Raw genomic sequence first — 20272 nt, forward strand, 5'->3', positions numbered from 1 at the left:
GTGCTGCTGTTGACTATTCAGTCTCTCTGATCTCATGTCTCAACCCCCAAGCTCTGGATTCCCAGTCTATTCAATGGGTGGGGTGACAAGTTTGTAGGTGACATGAAACTCAAATGCAGTTAAAAAGTCAAGACGCCAAACCAGTAAAATGGGAAGATTAGTGAGATGAGATGCCTTCCACGCATTCCAAAACTTCTCATTCTCAACCTTTATCTGGCAGTGCACATGGACCATAGCAAAACTTTAAATGCTACACTGGACTGGCTAAGATTTAAAGCCTTAGCCCAGTGCTTCTTTTTCAAGACAACATTTTCTTTAAACTTTTGGGTGATCTCAACAGTCAAACTTTGAAAACCTCAAGGAGCAACTCAGAAGGAGAAATGCTACTTAATGACAAGTCAGTTAAGATGAGGATATCATACATAAGCAAACCCCATTAACACTTTACATCTTCGTTTGTCGCACACAATTATTCAGAACAAAGATTTTAAGTACTTCTTACCATCACTGGAGTGCATATGAGAACTCCCAATCTGATCCACAATGAGCATAAACACAAATCCAAGGACGAGCGAAACACCAATGTATGCGTGCAACGCAATGTGCTCGTGATCCTGTTTAGCCTCCTCCAGCTGTCCCACCTTTAATGTATCCTCCACTTTCCCCACTTCGTCTGCATGGGGGTGTTTACCTAAAGAATAAAGTAAATAGATTAAATTAGCTTCACCTCCCAAGGTAGAGTCGGCAAAGTTTGATAGTCCCTTCTCTTCTGCTTAAAGCCGAATATTAAAATCTTCCAAGAAAGTGAGGATCTCAAAAGTCATTGCGTAAATCAAATGTTTTACATATTTTCATAATTTTCCAAGAACCACTCAGCACAGCAATTTTACTGAACCACAGCAATCATTCTGGTAGTTTGCTCTACACAACAATCTAATGCAGCACAGGTAACAGAAATTTAAAACATCCTTCTGTTGTCTTCTATTGGAGATTGTAGCAAACAAAGTCTGACAGTGTATAAAATCATGAGAGGAAAAGATCGGGTAGATGCACAGTCTCTTGCCCAGAGAAGGTGATTCAAGGACCTTAAGACATAGGTTTAAGGTGAATGGGAAAAGATTTAATAAGAATCTGAGGGGAAACTTTTTCACCCAAAGGGTGGTGGGTGTATGGAATAAGTTGCCAGAGGAGGTAGTTGAGGCTGGGACTATCCCAACATTTAAGAAACAGTTAGACAGGTACATGGATAGGACAGGTTTGGAGGGATATGGATCAAACACGGGCAGGTGGAACTAGTGTAGCTGGGACATGATGGCCGGTGTGGGCAAGTTGGGCCAAAGGGTCTGTTTCCACACTGTATCACTCTATTGACTCTATGAGTTCAGTTATTCGATCAGAATACAAGGCAGTCCATTCCTCCAATAGAGGGAGATACAAAGAACTGTTGTTGCTGGAATTGTGAGCAAAGCAGAAAGTCAGAGTCTGAAGAAGAGTTCCAACTCGAAACGTTGCCTATCCATGGGCGGCACAGTGGTGCAGCAGTAGCGTTGCTGCCTTAGTGACAAAGACCTGGGTTTGATCTTGATTATGGGTGCTGTCTGTATGGAGTTTGCATGTCCTTCCCGTCTCAGAGATCTTCGGTTTCCACCCACACTCAAAAAACGTACAGGTTTGTAGGTTAATTGGCTTGATATAAAATCTAAATTGTCCACTAGTATGTGTAGGATAGTGTCAGTGTGCGGGGAACGCTGGTCGTTGCAGACTCGGTGTGCTGAAGGGCCTGTTTCCGTGCTGTATCTCTAAACTAAACGCATTCCCTCCAAAGCAGAAAGATTAGGAAAATGAGACAAAGTCCATAAATGATGCGTGGGTGGGGGGGGGGGGGGAGGTGTAGTTGAGATAGATATAGAAATGAACTGCCATGGTTATTGTTTGGCTGCTGATCTATAGCCCATAATTGAAAAATCAAGGTGAATGGATAGGGATGTACCATGTAAATATGGAACAGAATATAAATTGGCAGTAAAGGTTGATTGTCATCAGAGTTCAGGAACTAGCACCACGTAAATTGTCAAAATGTAAAGTATTAACTGAATCATGTTTGTGCCCTGGCCAAATTACCCTCTCGCCCCCAATCTCACTCAATCAATCCACTTCATCTGTACTTGCATAGATGAGAACAGCCAATACAAAAATAAAAGATCTCGACCCAAAACGTCACTCATTCCTTCTCTCCAGAGATGCTACCTGTCCCGCTGAGTTACTCCAGCATTTTGTGTGTACCTTCGAATAAAAGGTATTGATGTTCTTGACTCTTATACTCATTCCCATCTGATCAAGGCAAGTATACCATATGCTTTCTTTACCACTCAATCTACTTGCAGGATACTATGACTTGTACCACAAGATCCCTTTGTACATTGAGGATCCTGCCATTAACTGCATTGTTTTCCTTTACATTCGACCTCCCAAAGTGCAACATCTCTAACTTGTTGGATGGAATTCTATCTCACATTTCCCCACCCATATCTGTAAGTGGTCCATATTCCACTGTATCCATCGAAGCCTTCCTTCCACGCAGTCCACAACGCCACTAATTTTTGTGGCGTCTGCACACTTACTAACTAACCCATCTGCATTTATGTCCAAATCATTTATATATATATCACAAACCTCTATCTGACTATTCCGCTGACAACCTCTGGTGATGATTGCCTTATGGGCTGGCTTATTTGTCTTTTGCGAGTGCAACCTTAGAAGTAAAGGATGAGTCGAGGTTTGTTCCGCATTAACCCTCGACTCGCTGCATACTTCAGCAGAGCACTGATGTAGTTGGCCAGGGACCAGACCAACAATGCATGAACGCCCCTCGCTTTACATTGGCCTGGGATGGTTTAAGTAGCACAAACCTATTCACTGAAGAGAGTTGGTGACCTTGAGTAGAGTGCTGAAAAGTGAGTGTTTTGTTCTTTGATCATGTTCCAATATTTTGAAGTGTTTTTAACTAAACCTATTATTCTTTCCTCTATTCTTTTTACTTATGTCAAGCTATAAATGTCAGAGACATTTAAAAATCAGTTGAAAGACTTTTGGCAACAAGAACACAGATATACAAAGGCTGACACAAAATGCTGGAGTAACTCAGCGGGTGAGGCAGCATCTCTGGAGAGAAGGAATGGGCGGCGTTTCAGGTCGAGACCAGAAACGTCGCCCATTCCTTCTCTCCAGAGATGCTGCCTCACCCACTGAGTCACTCCAGCATTTTGTGTCTACCTTCGATTTAAACCAGCATCTGCAGTTCTTTCTTACACAGATATGCAAAGGCTATTGTGTTTGGGATTGACCGTTGAATCTAGTTGCCTCGTGACCCACTCCACTTCACAGGAGGAGTCTTGGAAATGGGGGGGAACAACTTCATTAACTCTACATCCACAAGAGATTAAAGTAAGCAGGGTGCAGGCGCGATCTAGTACAATCCTGACCAATGCTCATGACCGTTTAACCTAAACCGTTAACTACATTCTGGATTTTAATGGATCACTCACAAATACATTTAATAATCTTTACTACGCTTCATAGGCCATCCAATTATCTTTATCCTCAGCCATTCCATGCTTTCAAAGTAACATCGGGTTCAAAATCTAAAACTTACCATGAAGAGCTTCCTCATAGAGGGCATGAACCCCCTCTGGAATGATGACTGCTAAGGCAGTGCCACATAGAAGGCCAGCACCAAGAACTGTCACCACCTTCAACCTTTCCTGGAGAAACACAAGCAAAACATTTCACTTTTTGGGGGCCTTGACAATCACAAGGATGGACTTACTAAAAGAGAAGGCATCACTACATTTGTGTTAGCAGCAAATGGTATCCTGACATCATTTCAACACAATCAATGCTCTATTAAATGTTACTCTCAGCTTTCAAGATTTATATTTTTATAATGTTGTGGAATAGAAATCTTCCAAACTCTCTTTTACAGCAACCATGAGCATTCAGCTCCTGTCATTCACCGAGATTATTGCTGATCCAACTCCATATAGCGGACTTTTCCTGATATTGCTTAAATTATTTGCTTAACAAAAATGTATTTTAAGTTAACAAATAACTTAGCTGTTTACAGTAGGTCATTGCAACCTTCAATCCTGAAAGACTATCAATATATTTCAGACTGTTCCTGCTTGTAAATTTTCCAAACTACTGATCATCTTTCTTTTCCAAACTATTGTTCTGTTTATAGCCTCTAAATTTCTTCGCCAGAGTCATAGCTTGTATGGCCTCAGCTTTAATCTCATGATCGAAGTCCACGTATTATGCTGGTAAAACACTGCTGGACACCTTCCCAAGGCCCCATGCCCAGAGCTACTCTCAACCCTGAAGGTTTGTGTAATCAGTGATTTGTTTTCCCTTAACTCCATGTCACCATTCCACTAAATTATGATCATTATCTGTACCTGCCCATGACATTTCAAATCAACAGGCAAAACCAATTTGTAAATGCTGAAAATCTGAAGAAAAAGCATTAAATGCTGAAAATACTCAAGTCAGCCATGCAACCTCTGTGGAGGAAAACAAAACAGAGTTGGCGCTTCAGGTTGAAGACTTTCCGTCAGTTCTGAGTCCTTATCTCTTAGAATAACTTTATTTCTATTGTCCGTGGAAGTGCATCAACCGACATGCCCCCATCTCAAGGTCCAGATGAAGATGGTCCAGATGATGGTACGAGGATGTGTCTGAGAGTGGATGTTTGACCTCTGCAGGACAGAAGGCAGTTCACCCGTTTACAACAGTACCCCCACCAACTCGGTCTGCAGCTTTGATAATAAAACTGAATTGGTTTCCAATGGGTGTTCTGCATATTCAGAAAAGGGTGGGTCAGTGAGCGTTAGGGGAGTAGAAATAGCAAGGTGGTCAGTGTCACAGGAGAGGTTGTCCAGGTGGATCGGGAATATCAAAGATGGGAGAAGGGGTTATGTGTCTGCCATTGGGGAGTCTGGCCAAATAAATGGGCATGAGGTTCAACCTAAAAAGTCCTGGTTTGTTTTTTCACAAATTCTGCTTGACTGGCTGAATTATTCCAACATTTCTGTTTCAGATACTAGCACCTGCATTTCTGCTTTTTTTTTTATTTTTTAAAAGGACTGAATAACTAGTTAAACAACCTTTAGTGGAGGAAGGAAGGGAGGGGAGGGGGAGTGAGGTGTATGTAGAAGTCAGCTAAAATTGGAGAATTCACCGTTCATACCACTGGGTTGGAAGCTACACAAGTGAAATATGAAGTGCTGTTTCTCCAATGTGCATGTGGTCTCGCTCTGGCAATGACGGTGGCCGAGGACAGATAGGTCGGTGTGGGAATGGGAAGGGGAGTTAAAGTAGTTAGCACATGGTATCTGTAGGCCATGGTAGACCAGGAGTAAGTGTTCAGCGAAACGGTCCCCAAATCTACTCTTTGTCATGTCAATGTATAGGAGCCCACAGCTAAGTCCCTCTAACCTCATTTACTGTATCAGTGTTTCCGATGTGGTCTCCTGTACATTGGTGAGACAAAGCGCAGCCTCAATGACCTTTTCAATGAACACTTATGCTCGGTCCACCATGGCCTACTGGATTCCCCGTTTGACAACCATTTAAACTCCCCTTTCCATTCCCATACTGATCCTTTGGTCCTGGGCCTCCTCCATTGCCAAAGTGAGGCCACACACAAATTTGAGGAATAGCACCTCATATTTCGATTGGGCAACCCCAGCGGTATGAACGTTAAATTCTCCAATTTTAGGAAACTTTTACACAATTTGTACTCCACAATTTGAGATTTGTAATAGAAAAAAATCACATGTGGTTAAAGTGCACAGTCAGATTTTATTAAAGGCCATTTTTATACATTTTAGTTTCACCATGTAGAAATTACAGCTGTGTTTACACATAGTCACCCCCATTTCAGGGCACCGTAATGTTTGGGACACATGGCTTCACAGGTGTTTGTAATTGCTCAGGTGTGTTTAAATGCCTCCTTAATGCAGGTATAAGAGAGCTCTTGGCACCTAGTCTTTCCTCCAGCCTTTCCATCACTTTGGAAACTTATATTGCTGTTTATCAACATGAGGACCAAAGTTGTGTTAATGAAAGTCAAGGAAGCCATTATGAGGCTGAGAAACAAGAATAAAACTGTTAGAGACATCAGCCAAACCTTAGGCTGACCAAAATCAACTGTTTGGAACATCATTAACAAAAAAGAGAGCACTGGCCAGCTTACTAATTGCAAAGGGACTGCCAGGCCAAGGAAGACCTCCACAGCTGATGACAGTAGAATTCTTTCCATAATAAAGACAAATCCCCAAACACCTGTCCGACAGATTAGAAACACTCTTCAGGAATCAGGTGTGGATTTGTCAATGACCACTGTCCGCAGAAGACTTCATGAACAGAAATACAGAGGCTACACTGCAAGATGCAAACCACTGGTTAGCTGCAAAAATAGGATGGCCAGGTTACAGTTTGCCAAGAAGTACTTAAAAGAGCAACCACATTTCTGGAAAAGGGTATTGTGGACAGATGAGACGAAGAATAAGTTATATCAGAGTGATGGTAAGAGCAAAGTATGGAGGAGAGAAGGAACTGCCCAAGATCCAAATCATACCACCTCATCTGTGAAACACGGTGGTGGGGGTGTTATGGCCTGGGCATGTATGGCTGCTGCAATTACTGGCTCGCTTATCTTCATTGATGATACAACTGCTGATGGTAGTAGCCTAATGAATTCTGAAGTGTACAGACACATCCTATCAGCTTAAGTTCAAACAAATGCCTCAAAACTCATTGGCCGGCGGTTCATTCTACAGCAAGACATTGATCCCAAACATACTGCTAAAGCAACAAAGGAGTTTTTCAAAGCTAAAAAATTGTCAATTCTTGAGTGGCCAAGTCAATCACCCTATCTGAACCCAATTGAGCATACCTTTTATATGCTGAAGAGAAAATTGAAGGGGACTAGCCCCCAAAACAAGCATAAGCCAAAGATGGCTGCAATACAGGCCTGGCAGAGCATCACCAGAGAAGACACCCAGCAACTGGTGATGTTCATGAATCGCAGACTTCAAGCAGTCATTGCATGCAAAAGATATGCAACCAAATACTAAACATGACTGCTTTCATTTACATTACATTGCTGTGTCCCAAACATTATGGTGGTGAGGGGGGGAGGAAACTATGTATAAACACTGCTATAATTTATACATGGTGAAACCAAAATGTATACAAATTGCTTTTATTAAAATCTGACAATGTGCACTTTAACCACATGTGATTTTTCTATTACAAATTGTGGAGTGCAGAGGCAAATACATAAATGATGGGTCTTTGTCCCAAACATTATGGAGGGCACTGTATGACATGCAGTATGTGTATTTCTTTGTAATTGTAGACTGTGTAAGTGTATCCTGGTCTTATACAAGGGTGATAGTTGTGGTGCACCAAGTTTAATGATCAGCTAGGATTAGTGGAAGATAGGATGTGTTAAAGAGTGAGCTAGTTGGGTGTAGTTTCCTTTATTGAGTAGATACTGGGAGCAAAGGTGGTGAGAGCAGGTATTGATGGGGGTGGTTCTGGAACACCAGAACCAACTGTTTAACCTTCCCGAGGTGTCTTGGGCCTAACTCAATGAAACACCAGTGAAGGGAGGTGCCCACTTGATAAATCCAATAATATACTTGTATCTATATGATTCCGTTTTTTTAAAGAGCTAGTTAATATGTAGGTTGCTGTTGTTTGCATACAGAGTTATTTATTGTCCTTAGCATGAGTTGGTGTATTCAGTTAGAGTTAGATAATACTTTGGCTTTGTTTTCTTAATTGTGCATTTATCCTAGAGTTATAGCACGTACTTAGTGTTTTAATTGTAATTTAAACACAGAAATAAACTGCAAATGATGGAGCTGAGATAAACCCAGCAGTTATTCAACCTGCAATAGTTCTTGTTTACTCTCTTCACAGATGCTGCCTGACCAGAAGGACATTAGCAATATTCACTTTGTCAGGTTTCCAGCCTTCTTTCTGTTCTGAATGCCACAATTCCAGCATTGTTTTACACTTTCTTTTGACCTCATTCATTTCTTACGTACATCCCATAGCTCAGCTGTAGTTAACAAACCTTCACACACTCAGTAAACAGCACTATCATTTGGAGGACACTAGAAACTGCAGATGTTGGAATCCTGAGCAAGAAAACACAAGGCTGGAGGAACTAAGTGGGTCAGACAGCATCTGTGGAGGGAATGGACAGACAACTTTTTGGGCCATGACCCTTCTTCAGACCTTCTGAAAAGTGGTCCCGACCAAAAACACCATCTGTCCATCCACTCCACAGATGCTGCCTGACCCACTGAGTTTTTGCAGCCTTTTATTTTTTGCACTGCAGTAAACCCATTTACAACAGATTTTGGTTAGTGAACGGACCTGCCAACGCCATCCCGGCATGTATACTCTCCCCATCCCCAGCTTCCAACACCACACCCAGCTCGCAAGATGCACCAGCAAGCCCTTCTTCACCCGTCCCCTGGTTGGTGTGGCTCTTGTTGTGGCTCACATATTAGCCCCTGGGGACAGCACTTCCTTTAGGCCGCTGCCGCTACAGGGATACACTCTGTCACATGGGGGCACCCTCTCCTCTCACCAGTTGCTGTTTCTTCTGGCCCGTCGGCTGTCACTTTGTCTGCTCCTTTGCCACTTTGTCCTCCTCCTTCTCCCGCTGCTCTGTCCGCTCAGCCTCTACTTACCCTCTCCGCCACCACCGTTGTCTTCTCCTCCAGAGTCAACGACATAATCCACCTTAGAGGGTGTCAGCGGCTGCAAGGGAGGGGGGGTGGTGAGGGGAGAGGGGTGGCAGCTGGTGGAAGGGAAGGAGGCCCAGCAAATGGCCAGGCGCATCTTGTCATTGGGAGCGGACTGACAGCTAGGAGCCACATCGGCCAGACGGTAGGGTTGCTGATGGCAAGGAGCTTGCTGGTGCAGACCTGCGGCATTGGCACCTAGTTTTAAGGTGAAATGATACAAAGTGCTGGAGTAACTCAGCCGACTAAATCAGTCTGAAGAAGGGTCCCGACCACCTCTCCATATTCTCCAGAGATGCTGCGCGACCTACTGAGTTACTACACTACTGCATCCTTTAATGTATTAACCATCATCTGCAGCTCTGTTTCAACGACATACAATGATAATACCCTACTCGGTCATAGTGGACAATTGGTAATAACGGACATCACTCCCCCCTCCCCTCCCCAATTGTCCATTATAACAAGGGAGACTGCATTACAATTTGTATCACCTAATGTTTATGGATCTCCACCCAATCACAGATATTCCTTTATTCTCTTTAAACCTTCCTATTTTCTGTAATTTAAAACATATTCTAGCACTTCCTAGTTCTGAAACATTTTCCCCATTTCTCTCCAGATGCCACTGATCTGCAGAGCTTTTCCAGCAATACGTGCTTCATATCATTACTGTACCACTGGAGGTCATGTCCTCAACTGCTAAGTCATGGAATTCCTTCTCTATAACTCTCGATGCATAACGTTGTTACCCTCCTAACCACTCCTTTGAGATCCAGATCTAGTGTATGTGGCTTACTATTAACTTTTGCTGGTAATAGTTTCATGACGAGCTATGGGGCATATTAAGGATATCAACTGTGCAAACTGTCATATTATTTTATAGTAAAAATTATTCCCTTAGAAGAGTGAAATCTGCATCTCGTAGAACAAAACATATTTAACCTGATTCAGCTGCAGAGTTAAGGCCCTGTCCCACTTTCCCGAGTTACTCACGAACTCTCCTGAGTTTTCCCCTTGATTCGAACTGGGAGAATTACGACAATAGCCGTTCGTAGGTACTCTGGGCTATTTTTTTAAACTCATGGACATTTTTGAACATGTTGAAAAAACGTCCCGACTTACCTGATGCCCGAGTTCCTACGGCTGGCATTACGAGCCGCTACGAAACATTTACGGACTCTATTGGGCTCCTACGAGCTCGCTACCGACATTACCCGACATTCCCTGAGTTCGAATCAAGGGGAGAACTCAGGGGAGTTCGTGAGTAACTCAGGAAAGTGGGACAGGGCCTTAAGAAACAATCGTTAATATTTATAAATCCATGAAATTGCTGGCACAATATACTTTTTCCAGCAGACAATGCAGCATTATTCGTCAAACTGTGCAAAATAGTTGAGATGCCTTTGTAGCCCAGTGTAGATCCTATGATGAGTGTTCATTGCAATGGAACATGAACTGGGCAAAGTTCCCTCTCTTATTCATGAATGCTGTTGTTCTGTACATTTCTGTTATAATTTTTTAAAGCATCAAATTCTTTCAGAAATGTCACCACGTGAATTTCGATTTTTGTGCATAATACAGAGAGCAGATTGAATTAAAAATTCATGCGTGTAACAAAACAAATCTTTCAATCTCAAATGGCTACATTTTGTACTTGTCAATTTTACATATTTAAAATTTGATGCAAACTCTTCCAATCATTGATTCAACAGATTCATTGCAAACAGCCATAACATCCAGGAAGATTAAACATTTGACCACAAAGATGTTCAGAGATAGCCATTCTCAGCCAGCTCAACATTAAGTGCCTAGAAAATGCAGTTTCAAAGACTCCTACTTTTGATTACAATAGATACTTGTATGAATGAATGACCACTGAATGAAGATCATCACACTTGGCTATGAAGCCTACATTGTCAAGTGTTCTAGCACATACAGTGTCCTCCATAATGTTTGGGACAAAGAAAAAAAAATCACGTGGTTAAAGTGCACATGGTCAGATTTTATTAAAGGGTATTTTTATACATTTTAGTTTCACCATGTAGAAATGACAGCTGTGTTCACACATAGTTCCCCCATTTCAGGGCACCGTAATGTTTGGGACACATGGCTTCACAGGTGTTTGTAATTGCTCAGGTGTGTTTAATTGCCTCCTTAATGCAGGTATAAGAGAGCTCTCAGCACCTAGTCTTTCCTCCAGTCTTTCCATCACCCCTGGAAACATTTATTGCTGTTTATCAACATGAGGACCAAAGTTGTGCCAATGAAAGTCAAAGTAGCCATTATGAGCGAGAAACAAGGAAGACCACCATAGCTGATGACAAGAATTCTCTCTATAATAAAGAAAGATCCCCAAATACCTGTCCAACAAATCAGAAACACCCTTCAGGGGTCATGTGTGGATTTGTCAATGACCACTGTCCGCAGAAGACTTCATGAACAGAAATACAGAGGCTACACTGCAAGATGCAAACCACTGGTTAGCCGCAAAAATAGGATGGCCAGGTTACAGTTTGCCAAGTAGTACTTAAAAGAGCAACCACAGTTCTGGAAAAAGGTCTTGAGATGAAGAATAACTTATATCAGAGTGGCGGCAAGAGCAAAGTATGGAGGAGAGAAGGAACTGCCCAAGATCCAAAGTGTACCACCTCATCTGTGAAACACAGTGGTGGGGGTGTTATGGCCTGGGCATGTATGGCTATTGAAGGTACTGGCTCACTTATCTTCATTGATGATACAACTGCTGATGGTAGTAGCATAATGAATTCTGAAGTGTATAGGCACATCCTATCTGCTCAAGTTCAAACAAATGCATCAAAACTCATTGGCTGGTGGTTCATTCTACAGCAAGACAATGACCCCAAACATACTGCTAAAGCAACAAAGGAGTTTTTCCAAAGCTAATAAATTGTAAATTCTTGAGTGGCCAAGTCAATCACCTGATCTGAACCCAATTGAGCTTGCCTTTTATATGCTGAAGAGAAAACTGGAAGGGACTAGCCCCCAAAACAAGCATAAGCTAAAGATGGCTGCAATACAGGCCTGGCAGAGCATCACCAGAGAAGACACCCAGCAACTGGTGATGTCCATGAAGCGCAGACGTCAAGCAGTCATTGCACGCAAAGGATATGCAACAAAATACTAAACATGACTACTTTAATTTACATGACATTACTGTGTCCCAAACATTATCGTGTCCTGAAATGGGAGGACTATGCATAAACACTGCTGTAATTTCTACATGGTGAAACCCAAATGTATAAAAATGGCCTTCATTAAAATCTGACAATGTGCACTTTAACTACATGTGATTTTTTTCTATTACAAATCTCAAATTGTGGAGTACAGAGGCAAATACTATATTTCCTGGCAAAGAAGACGCTATTTTTTACCCATAAATAAGGCACGGAAATTTACCTGCGTCTTGGAGGCCGAAAGTTACGTTGTTAGCCAAGAAAGATAGACTTGGCTATCCCTCAGTACAGCAACATCAAGATCGATGTTGCTGTACTGAGGGTTAGCCAAGTCCATCCCTCATTGCTGGCAGCTGCTGGGAAGCGGCAGTAAAAGGACAGCACGGGGGAGGGAGTTGCTTTCACAGCCTGTGGGGAGTCTAGCCTGGGTCAGCACGGCCTGGGCTGCACAAATTGGCTGGCCCGCCAGGGGTAAAGTTGCGGGGAGCGCAGGAGCATTGAGAAGGAGGGGGTCGGGGATCATGCCAGCAATTCAGTCACTCACCGCTGTATAGGCACTCCGGGCACGGAGCCACTGCATTGTGGATGGGACCGGACAGCAGAACAGGCCGCTACCTCAGTGCCTTCTGCTGGCCCGCCTGCCCGCCAGCCACGGTGTCCTTCGGCACAGGCGCAACCGGTGGAGGTGGTGGCTGGCGGGTAGCTACTGGGCGTAAGGCTGGCTGCTCCCTCCCGGGCTCTCTCTCTCTCTCTCTCACTACTAGCCCTGGGGCAGGTTACCTAGGCGCCACAGCCAGTGCCAGGGCAGACGACCTGGGCGCTACAGCCAGTCCCGGGCTCGCAGGCAACCTGGGCGCTACAGGCAGTCCCGGGGCAGGCGACTTGGGAACTGCAGCCAGTCCCGGGGCACACAGGCGATGTTGCCCAGCCCTGGACTAAACCAAACTCTTGATCTTGTCCCGCCATCCTTTTCTCAAAATTTAGCAACTTAAATTAGGGGTGCGTCTTCATTGCCGGAAATATACGGTAAATAAATGATGGGTCTATGTCCCAAACATTATGGAGGGCACTGTCCCCTCTCGGTGGAAAGACTACAGATTTAACTTCCAAAATTAACGATAATCAATATGGGCACGGTTGCACAGTGGTAGAGTTGCTGGAGGCCCGGGTTCCATCCCGACTGCGGGTGCTGTCTGTATGGAGTTTCTACGTTGCACCGTGACCGCGTGGGTTTTCTATGAGATCTTCGGTTTCCTTCCACACTCCAAAGACGTACAGATTTGTAGGTAAATTGGCTTGGTATAAATAAAAATTGTCCCTGGTGAGTGTAGGATGGTGTTAATGTGCAGGGATCGCTGGTTGGTGCAGACTCGGTGAATCTGTTTCTGCACTGTATCTCTAAACTAAAACTGTTACAGCTTTGAAGAGAGTTAGAATGCGAAAGCAGAGTGCCATGATATATTTTTTAATATTAATTTGGCGCATTACCCAAGAAATGTGGTAAGAATAATGTACAAAATTTAAGAGGCCTTCATAGAGAAAATCAACACCATTTAACTTCAGGTTAGTTAAGAGATTGTAATTAACTTTTTTTAAGCCATTCACGTGGTTCATAGAAAGCATTCTTTTCCCTGAATTTGGCTATGGGTTTAAACAAAATCCAAAGATCTGAGCAAAGATCCAAGCTGATGGTTCAAGAAGATTACTGCACTGTGACATAGTGACAATCCCTTCCACCTCCACTCGGCAAGCACCAAAGTAAACGCAGCTCTTATAAAACAGCAGGATTGGAGATAATCTATAGATAGAAAATAGAAAATAGGTGCAGGAGCTGGCCATTCGGCCCTTCGAGCCAGTATATGTCTACACATACTGTACATCGCCAACAATATCCACATCAGTAATGCATGCTACTGGAAACCCTATTTAGAAACTAGAATCAAACTTATTTAGAGCATGGTGAAGGCCATCCAGCCCATTGTGTACATGCCAGCCACCACAAAAAGCTAAGCAAACTAATTCCAATGCCTGTGTTTATGAAGGAACTGCAGATGCTGGAAAATCGAAGGTAGACAAAAGTGCTGTAGAAACTCAGTGGGTGCAGCAGCATCTATGGAGCGAAGGAAATAGGCAACGTTTCGGGCCGAAACCCTTCTTCAGGGTTTCCAATGCCTGCTCTTTCTAACAGCGTTCCTGACTGCCATCCTTTTCTAGGTACACAAAAATCACTTCAACTTCCCTCTGAGCACTTGAGCTATTTGCTTAAATTTAGCAAGATAAAGATGATGCAAATTAAAAGGAAATCTGAAATATGGATATAAAATGTGGGAAACGCTCAGCAGGTCAGGCAGCGAGTTTACAGGCATATACAGCGTGGGGTGAATAATAATAATAATAATAATGGATGGGATTTATATAGCGCCTTTCTAATACTCAAGGCGCTTTACATCGCATTATTCATTCACTCCTCAGTCACACTCGGTGGTGGTAAGCTACTTCTGTAGCCACAGCTGCCCTGGGGCAGACTGACGGAAGCGTGGCTGCCAATCTGCGCCTACGGCCCCTCCGACCACCACCAATCACTCACACACATTCACACACAGGCAAAGGTGGGTGAAGTGTCTTGCCCAAGGACACAACGACAGTATGCACTCCAAGCGGGATTCGAACCGGCTACCTTCCGGTTGCCAGTCGAGCACTTAGCCCATTGTGCCATCTGTCGTCCATGAAGGGTCTGAGCTGTGCTATACTGTACTATGTTCTATGTAGATGGAGAAATATTAATGTTTCACGTGAGAGGGACCCTTTATCAAAAATAAGAACAGACTTTTTATTTCAGATTTCAAATAGCTGCAGTTTTTTTTTTTTTAATTGTATAGTGGCCAAAACTGTATGAAAGTCACTTTTTTTTGCAAAATAAAATATTGCATATTACATGTTGGAACTCCTTGGTATTAGGGTATCATGGAATAGGAGAATGCATTAGCCACTCACGGGTTAAGCCCAAAGCTTTACATTCATCATAATGGAAAAAAAAAGTAGATATACAGCTCTCCCACAAATGCTATGGTTTTAACCAAATTAGCTGTGGTTTAGATCCCGTTGACTTGACGATTGCTGTGTGTGTGTTTGCGTGCGTGTGAGTGCGTGTGCGCGCCTGCCTGCCTGTCTGCGTGCCTGCCTGCCTGTCTGCGTGCCTGCCTGTCTGTGTGCGTGCCTGTGTGCGTGCCTGTGTGCGTGCTTGGCTGCGTACCTGTCTGTGTGTCTGCCTGTCTGTGTGCGTGCCTGTCTGCGTGCTTGTCTGCGTACCTGTCTGTGCGCCTGTGTGCGTGCCTGTCTGTGTGTCTGTGTGCGTGCCTGTCTGTGTGCGTGCCTGTCTGTGTGTCAGTCTGCGTGTCTGTCTGTCTGTGTTCCTCAAACTGCACACGAACTGCTCGGCCACCCTCAAACCCGACTCTGTCTCCCTCCCTCCCTCTGCCCACTCCACCCGCCCTCTGCTGCCGCCGCTCGGCTCGGCCCCACCCTGCCCTGCTCGCCGCTACCGCTCGGCCTGCCCACCCGCATACCTGCCTGCTCGCTGTCGCCGCCAGGCCGCTGGGGGGAGGGATGGAGTCGGTGTTCATCATGGTGGGCACTATGAGTTTCGACGAGCTGGTGGGGAAAATCTCCTCCGAGAAGGCTGTGAGGGTGAGTTACCGCAACGGGTAGACGGGACCACCACTGCCGCAGAGGGCGGGCGGGGGAGGTGGGTGAGTGATGAGGGAAAGAGAGAGATGGGACCAAGGCCTCCACTGGGCTTAAACTGAACCCCCCCCCCCCCCACCCCACCGCGACAATAGACAAGTTACTGTGAGATGGGGAGAAAGGTGTTTGTGAGGCGGGAGAGGCCTCCGCCGGTGGGGCAGGAAGGGGCATCGCCATCCCGGACGTGGCATTGACTGACAGGAGAAGAGGCCAATCTGCATGGCGCTGACTGAAGGAATCTGCGCATGCGCGTTTAATTTTTTTTAAACCTTAATAACTTTTACAATATACCACCGATCGGAATGAAACGTGTTGCACTCGCAGCACATGAGAACGCTGAGTAACCCGGCGAAAAATCGTAGCGCTATCACATACCATTTTGGCGTATATAGAAACACCCCGCAAACCGGAAGAGCACAAGATCAGAATTTTAGTTATGTATAGATAGATAGATGGATCACAATGGTGATAGCTCCAATCCAGCTGATTTTACCAATGCGTATGCAGCCAAAGTTCTCAAAGTCTGTTACATTGCCAAAGGTACATAATGCCATTAATGCAAATGGCACAACCCTGATTGGATTGATCCAGGATAGGGAGGAATCTGCCTGCAGACAGGAAGTGACACAGCTGGTGTCCTGGTGCCATCGCAACAACCTGGAGCTCAATGCTCTTAAGACAATGGAATTGATTTTAGACTTTAGGAGAGCTCCCCCCACTCACCATCGACAACACCACAGTCACATCTGCGGGGTCATTTAAGTTCCTTGGAACCATCATCTCCAAGGACCTTAAATGGGAGGTCACCATCAACTCCACAGTCAAAAGGGCGCAACAGAGGATGTACTTCCTGCGGCAGCTGAGAAAATACAATCCGTCACAGGCAACGATGGTCCAGTTTTATACTGCCATCATAGAGTCTATCCTCACCTTCTCCATCATGGTGTGGTTTGGCTCAGCCACCAAGCATGATATCTGAAGGCTGCAGCGCATTATTCGATCAGCTGAGAACTTTGTTGGCTGCAACCTTCCCTCTATCGACAGACTGTACACTACAAAGGCCAGGAAGAGAGCGGGTAAGATCATCTCTGACCTCTCTTACCCTGGCCACAAACTCTTTGAAACACTTGTCTCTGGAAGGCTACTCCAGACTATCAAAGCCATCACAGCCAGACATAAAAAGTTTTTTTCCACGAGCAGTAGCTCTACTCAACAGCCAAAAGTCTGCAGCCTACTTTTGCTCTGGTATTTTATTTCATTTTTCACGTTTAAATTATAATGTTTTATTTTTAATTGTCTACTGTATATCGTGTTGTTACTTGCAGGCAAAGCACCAAGGCAAATTCCTTGTATGTATACACATTTGGCTAATAAAATGTATTAAATTCAATTCAATTAAGGTAATATATTAAATGCAAATAATAATCTAAACACATAGCAGGATTGATCATGATTTGGATGTCAAAAGCAACAATGGGAAATTTTGACAGGGAGATGGAAGGGTGAGATAAAGCTGGTAGTTTGTTCTGGGACAGAGGGTGGGCGGGAGAAGGAAAAGCCAGTATAAGTAGTGGGCAATATCTTTAAAACCATCCTGTCTCCTCTAGTCAAAAATGGTAAAGAGGTACTAGGAGAGTGTGGAAAAGAAAGGTCGAGGGAGAGGTTATCGGAGATACAGAGCTGAAGGTTAAAAGAATGGGAGGTGAGGGTGGACTGGGGCCAGCACTAGAGTCGAGAAAAACATGGTGGCTGCACAGGAAGGACATTTGGCTCTGAACAGTCCTCTTGACCGACAAATCTTTTAGTCCAAGCATTGCAAAGAACTGGCAGTTAATAAAGCGCATACCTGAGGTCAAGCAGATTTTGATCTACAGAGAATGGAATGAATGATGACACTAGGTACTACATGTAGCCTTGAAGAAACCTTATCCCAGACGATTTTCAGGTAGGAGCATTCTGTCGCTCCACCTCCACTTTCATGATGACTTTAGACATTGCCTAAATGCCAAATTGCAGGATTGTGCTTCACCTTGTACAAAGTATAATCCTGTCTTATTCTGAAGAACTTGTTTGGCTAGTTAAAAGCATTTAAAAATAGATTTGCACCTCTGCCAGAAATCTCAAAAATGTTCTCTTTGTTGTTTTTTATTGAATATAGAAGTTCAACATTTTAAGGAAAATTCTCACGCTTTCCTGCTGGAGTTAAATCGAGGCAGGGTCTTGACATCCCAGCTGTCACAGCAGACATCTCACATCATGAACTATTGTACATTGAAGATTTAACCATCACCCACAGGTATCACACCCAAGTTATAAAACTCAATTCTGAAGCAAATCTCAATTGACAACTATCAAGAGCCAGCTCCAGGTCATTACAAACGTGTGTGTGTGTGTGTGGGGGGTGTGGGGGGGGGGGGGGGGGGGGGGGGGGGGGAGGGGAGGGGGTGTGTGTGTGGTGTGTGTGTGTGCGCGCGCGCGTCTCTATACACTTGAATAAATAATTTAAAAAACAGCCACTTTTCTGTTTTCTTCAGCAAACGGATTTATGCGACTTACCACGGAAGCTGCATAAGCTCAGACCCAAAGAATTACTAACACTACGATAGGGATCATTGGTTACACAACATACAAGTAGTAATACTGGAAAAATAGCGAACGCGTTGACCTGTATACGAGAAAAACAAAATTCCAACCCTCTTTGCATGCCTCTTAGAGCAAACCTAGTATGGTGCAAACAGATAACTATAAACAGGCAGATTATGCCTTGAAAACTATTAGAAATCCCTGCTGTAACAGGTCATTGATGTGCATCAAAAGTTCCCAGCAAAATTCGAGTAAAAGGTTAGTCAGCGTAAGAGCCTGGAGGACAACTAATACAAAAGCTGGCAGTCTACAAGGGAAATTGTCGACGACTGTTCCGCACAGTTGAAGCGGGGTGTAATTGTTTTTTAAAAGGGTGACTGGATGCACAACATTCTTTTACTTTGTGGGGAAAAGGTAAGTTTGAGAAAGAGAGAGAAAGATACCGGGCCAGCGGGCTACCGGTCACTGGGAGATGGTGGAGGTGTTGTTGATGGTGGGGTTGGTGATGGTGGTGTTGTTGGTGGTGGAGTTGGTGATGGTGGAGTTGGTGATGGTGGAGTTGGTGATGGTGGAGTTGGTGATGGTGGTGGTGCTGTTCTTGTTGATGTGGTGGTAGTGGTGGTGTTGTTGGTGGTGGTGGTGGTGTTGATGTTGTTGGTGGTGGTGTTGATGTTGGTGGTGGTGTAGTTGATGGTGGTAGTGGTGGTGTTGTTGGTGGTGATATTGTTGGTGGTGGTGTCGTTGATGGTGGTAGTGTTTTTGTTGGTGGTGATGGTGGTGTTGTTGGTGATGGTGTTGTTGGTGGTGTTTTTGTTGTTGGTGGTGGTGGTGGTGTTATTGTTGGTGGTGGTGGTGTTATTGTTGGTGGTGGTGTTACTGTTGGTGGTGGTGTTGGTGTTGGTGGTGTTGTTGTTGGTGGTGGTGGTACTGTTGGTGGTGGTGTTGGTGTTGGTGTTGGTGGTGTTGTTGTTGTTGTTGGTGGTGGTGGTGGTGGTGGTGGTGGTGGTGGTGGTGTTGTTGGTGGTGGTGGTGGTGGTGGAGTTGTTGGTGGTGTTGGTGGTAGTGTTGTTGGTGGTGGTGTTGGTGGTGGTGGTGTTTTTGGTGTTGGTGATGGCGGTGGTGGTACAGTGCCGGTCAGCGCAGGGTTCAGGTTTGCTTACCTCGGAGAAGTTGAAGGCCATGGGGATGGTGCCTGCCACGTAACAGCCGACCAGCATGGCGAGGGAGAGCAGGCCGATGGTGCTCAGGTCGTCCATGCTGCTCCGGCAGCGGCTCAGCGGCCGAGAGACGGGAGTGACTGCAGGTACGGACCCACCCACGACAAACCCAGTCCCAGCTAGCCCGCTGCTCCGTCAGCCACCTCAGTAGCCCAGCCGCTCACACCCCATGCCCACTCCCTCCTCCTCCTCTGTGCCGGAGAGGCGGCAACTGTCACCTCGGCCCGGCGGCAGCAGCAGCAACGGCAGCGGCATCCGCTCACTCATCATATCCGGGGCGGTCGCCCCCAGCACAACACTAACGACCAAAGATCTTTACTAACGACGCCCTCCCTCGATTTTGTGTGACGTCGGGTAAATTTTCGCCGATTTTTCTTTTAAAGAAACGGTTTGTTTTAACGGTATTGGTGTTCGTTAGTTGAGTTCTTTTCAAACAAAAAAAAATCCTTGCCCCTCACAAAGATGGCGCCGGCCGCAGTCATTGGCCTTTCAGGAGGCAGGGAGGAGCTGCAGGTCATGTGGCCCAATTCCTTCTCTCCAAAGATGCTGCCTTAGATCTTTGATGCTGCCTTAGATCTTTCATGCTGCCTGTCCCGCTGAGTTACTCCAGCATTTTGTGTCTATCTTCATGTGGTGTCGCCTTCCTTACGAGTCAGCGTGGCTGTGGGAACCAGCCACTATCTCACCGTCTCCATCACAGGAGAGA

General features: G+C 44.8%; 1 protein-coding gene across 1 annotated transcript in view; it reads right to left on the minus strand.

Moving 5' to 3' along the window:
- Positions 1-20042, minus strand: part of slc39a9 (solute carrier family 39 member 9) — a 36455-nt gene extending 16413 nt beyond the window's left edge. Inside the window, exons 1-3 of the mRNA XM_033026648.1 lie at positions 19510-20042; positions 3653-3761; positions 503-691 (exon numbers count right to left, since the gene is read on the minus strand). Coding sequence (XP_032882539.1) covers positions 503-691; positions 3653-3761; positions 19510-19605 — 394 coding nt within the window. The 5' untranslated portion in view covers positions 19606-20042. The remainder of the gene's footprint in view (positions 1-502; positions 692-3652; positions 3762-19509) is intronic.
- Between the last annotated feature and the right edge of the window lie 230 nt (positions 20043-20272).

Source organism: Amblyraja radiata, chromosome 9, assembly GCF_010909765.2.
Source record: "Amblyraja radiata isolate CabotCenter1 chromosome 9, sAmbRad1.1.pri, whole genome shotgun sequence".
Taxonomy (NCBI): Eukaryota; Metazoa; Chordata; class Chondrichthyes; order Rajiformes; family Rajidae; genus Amblyraja; species Amblyraja radiata.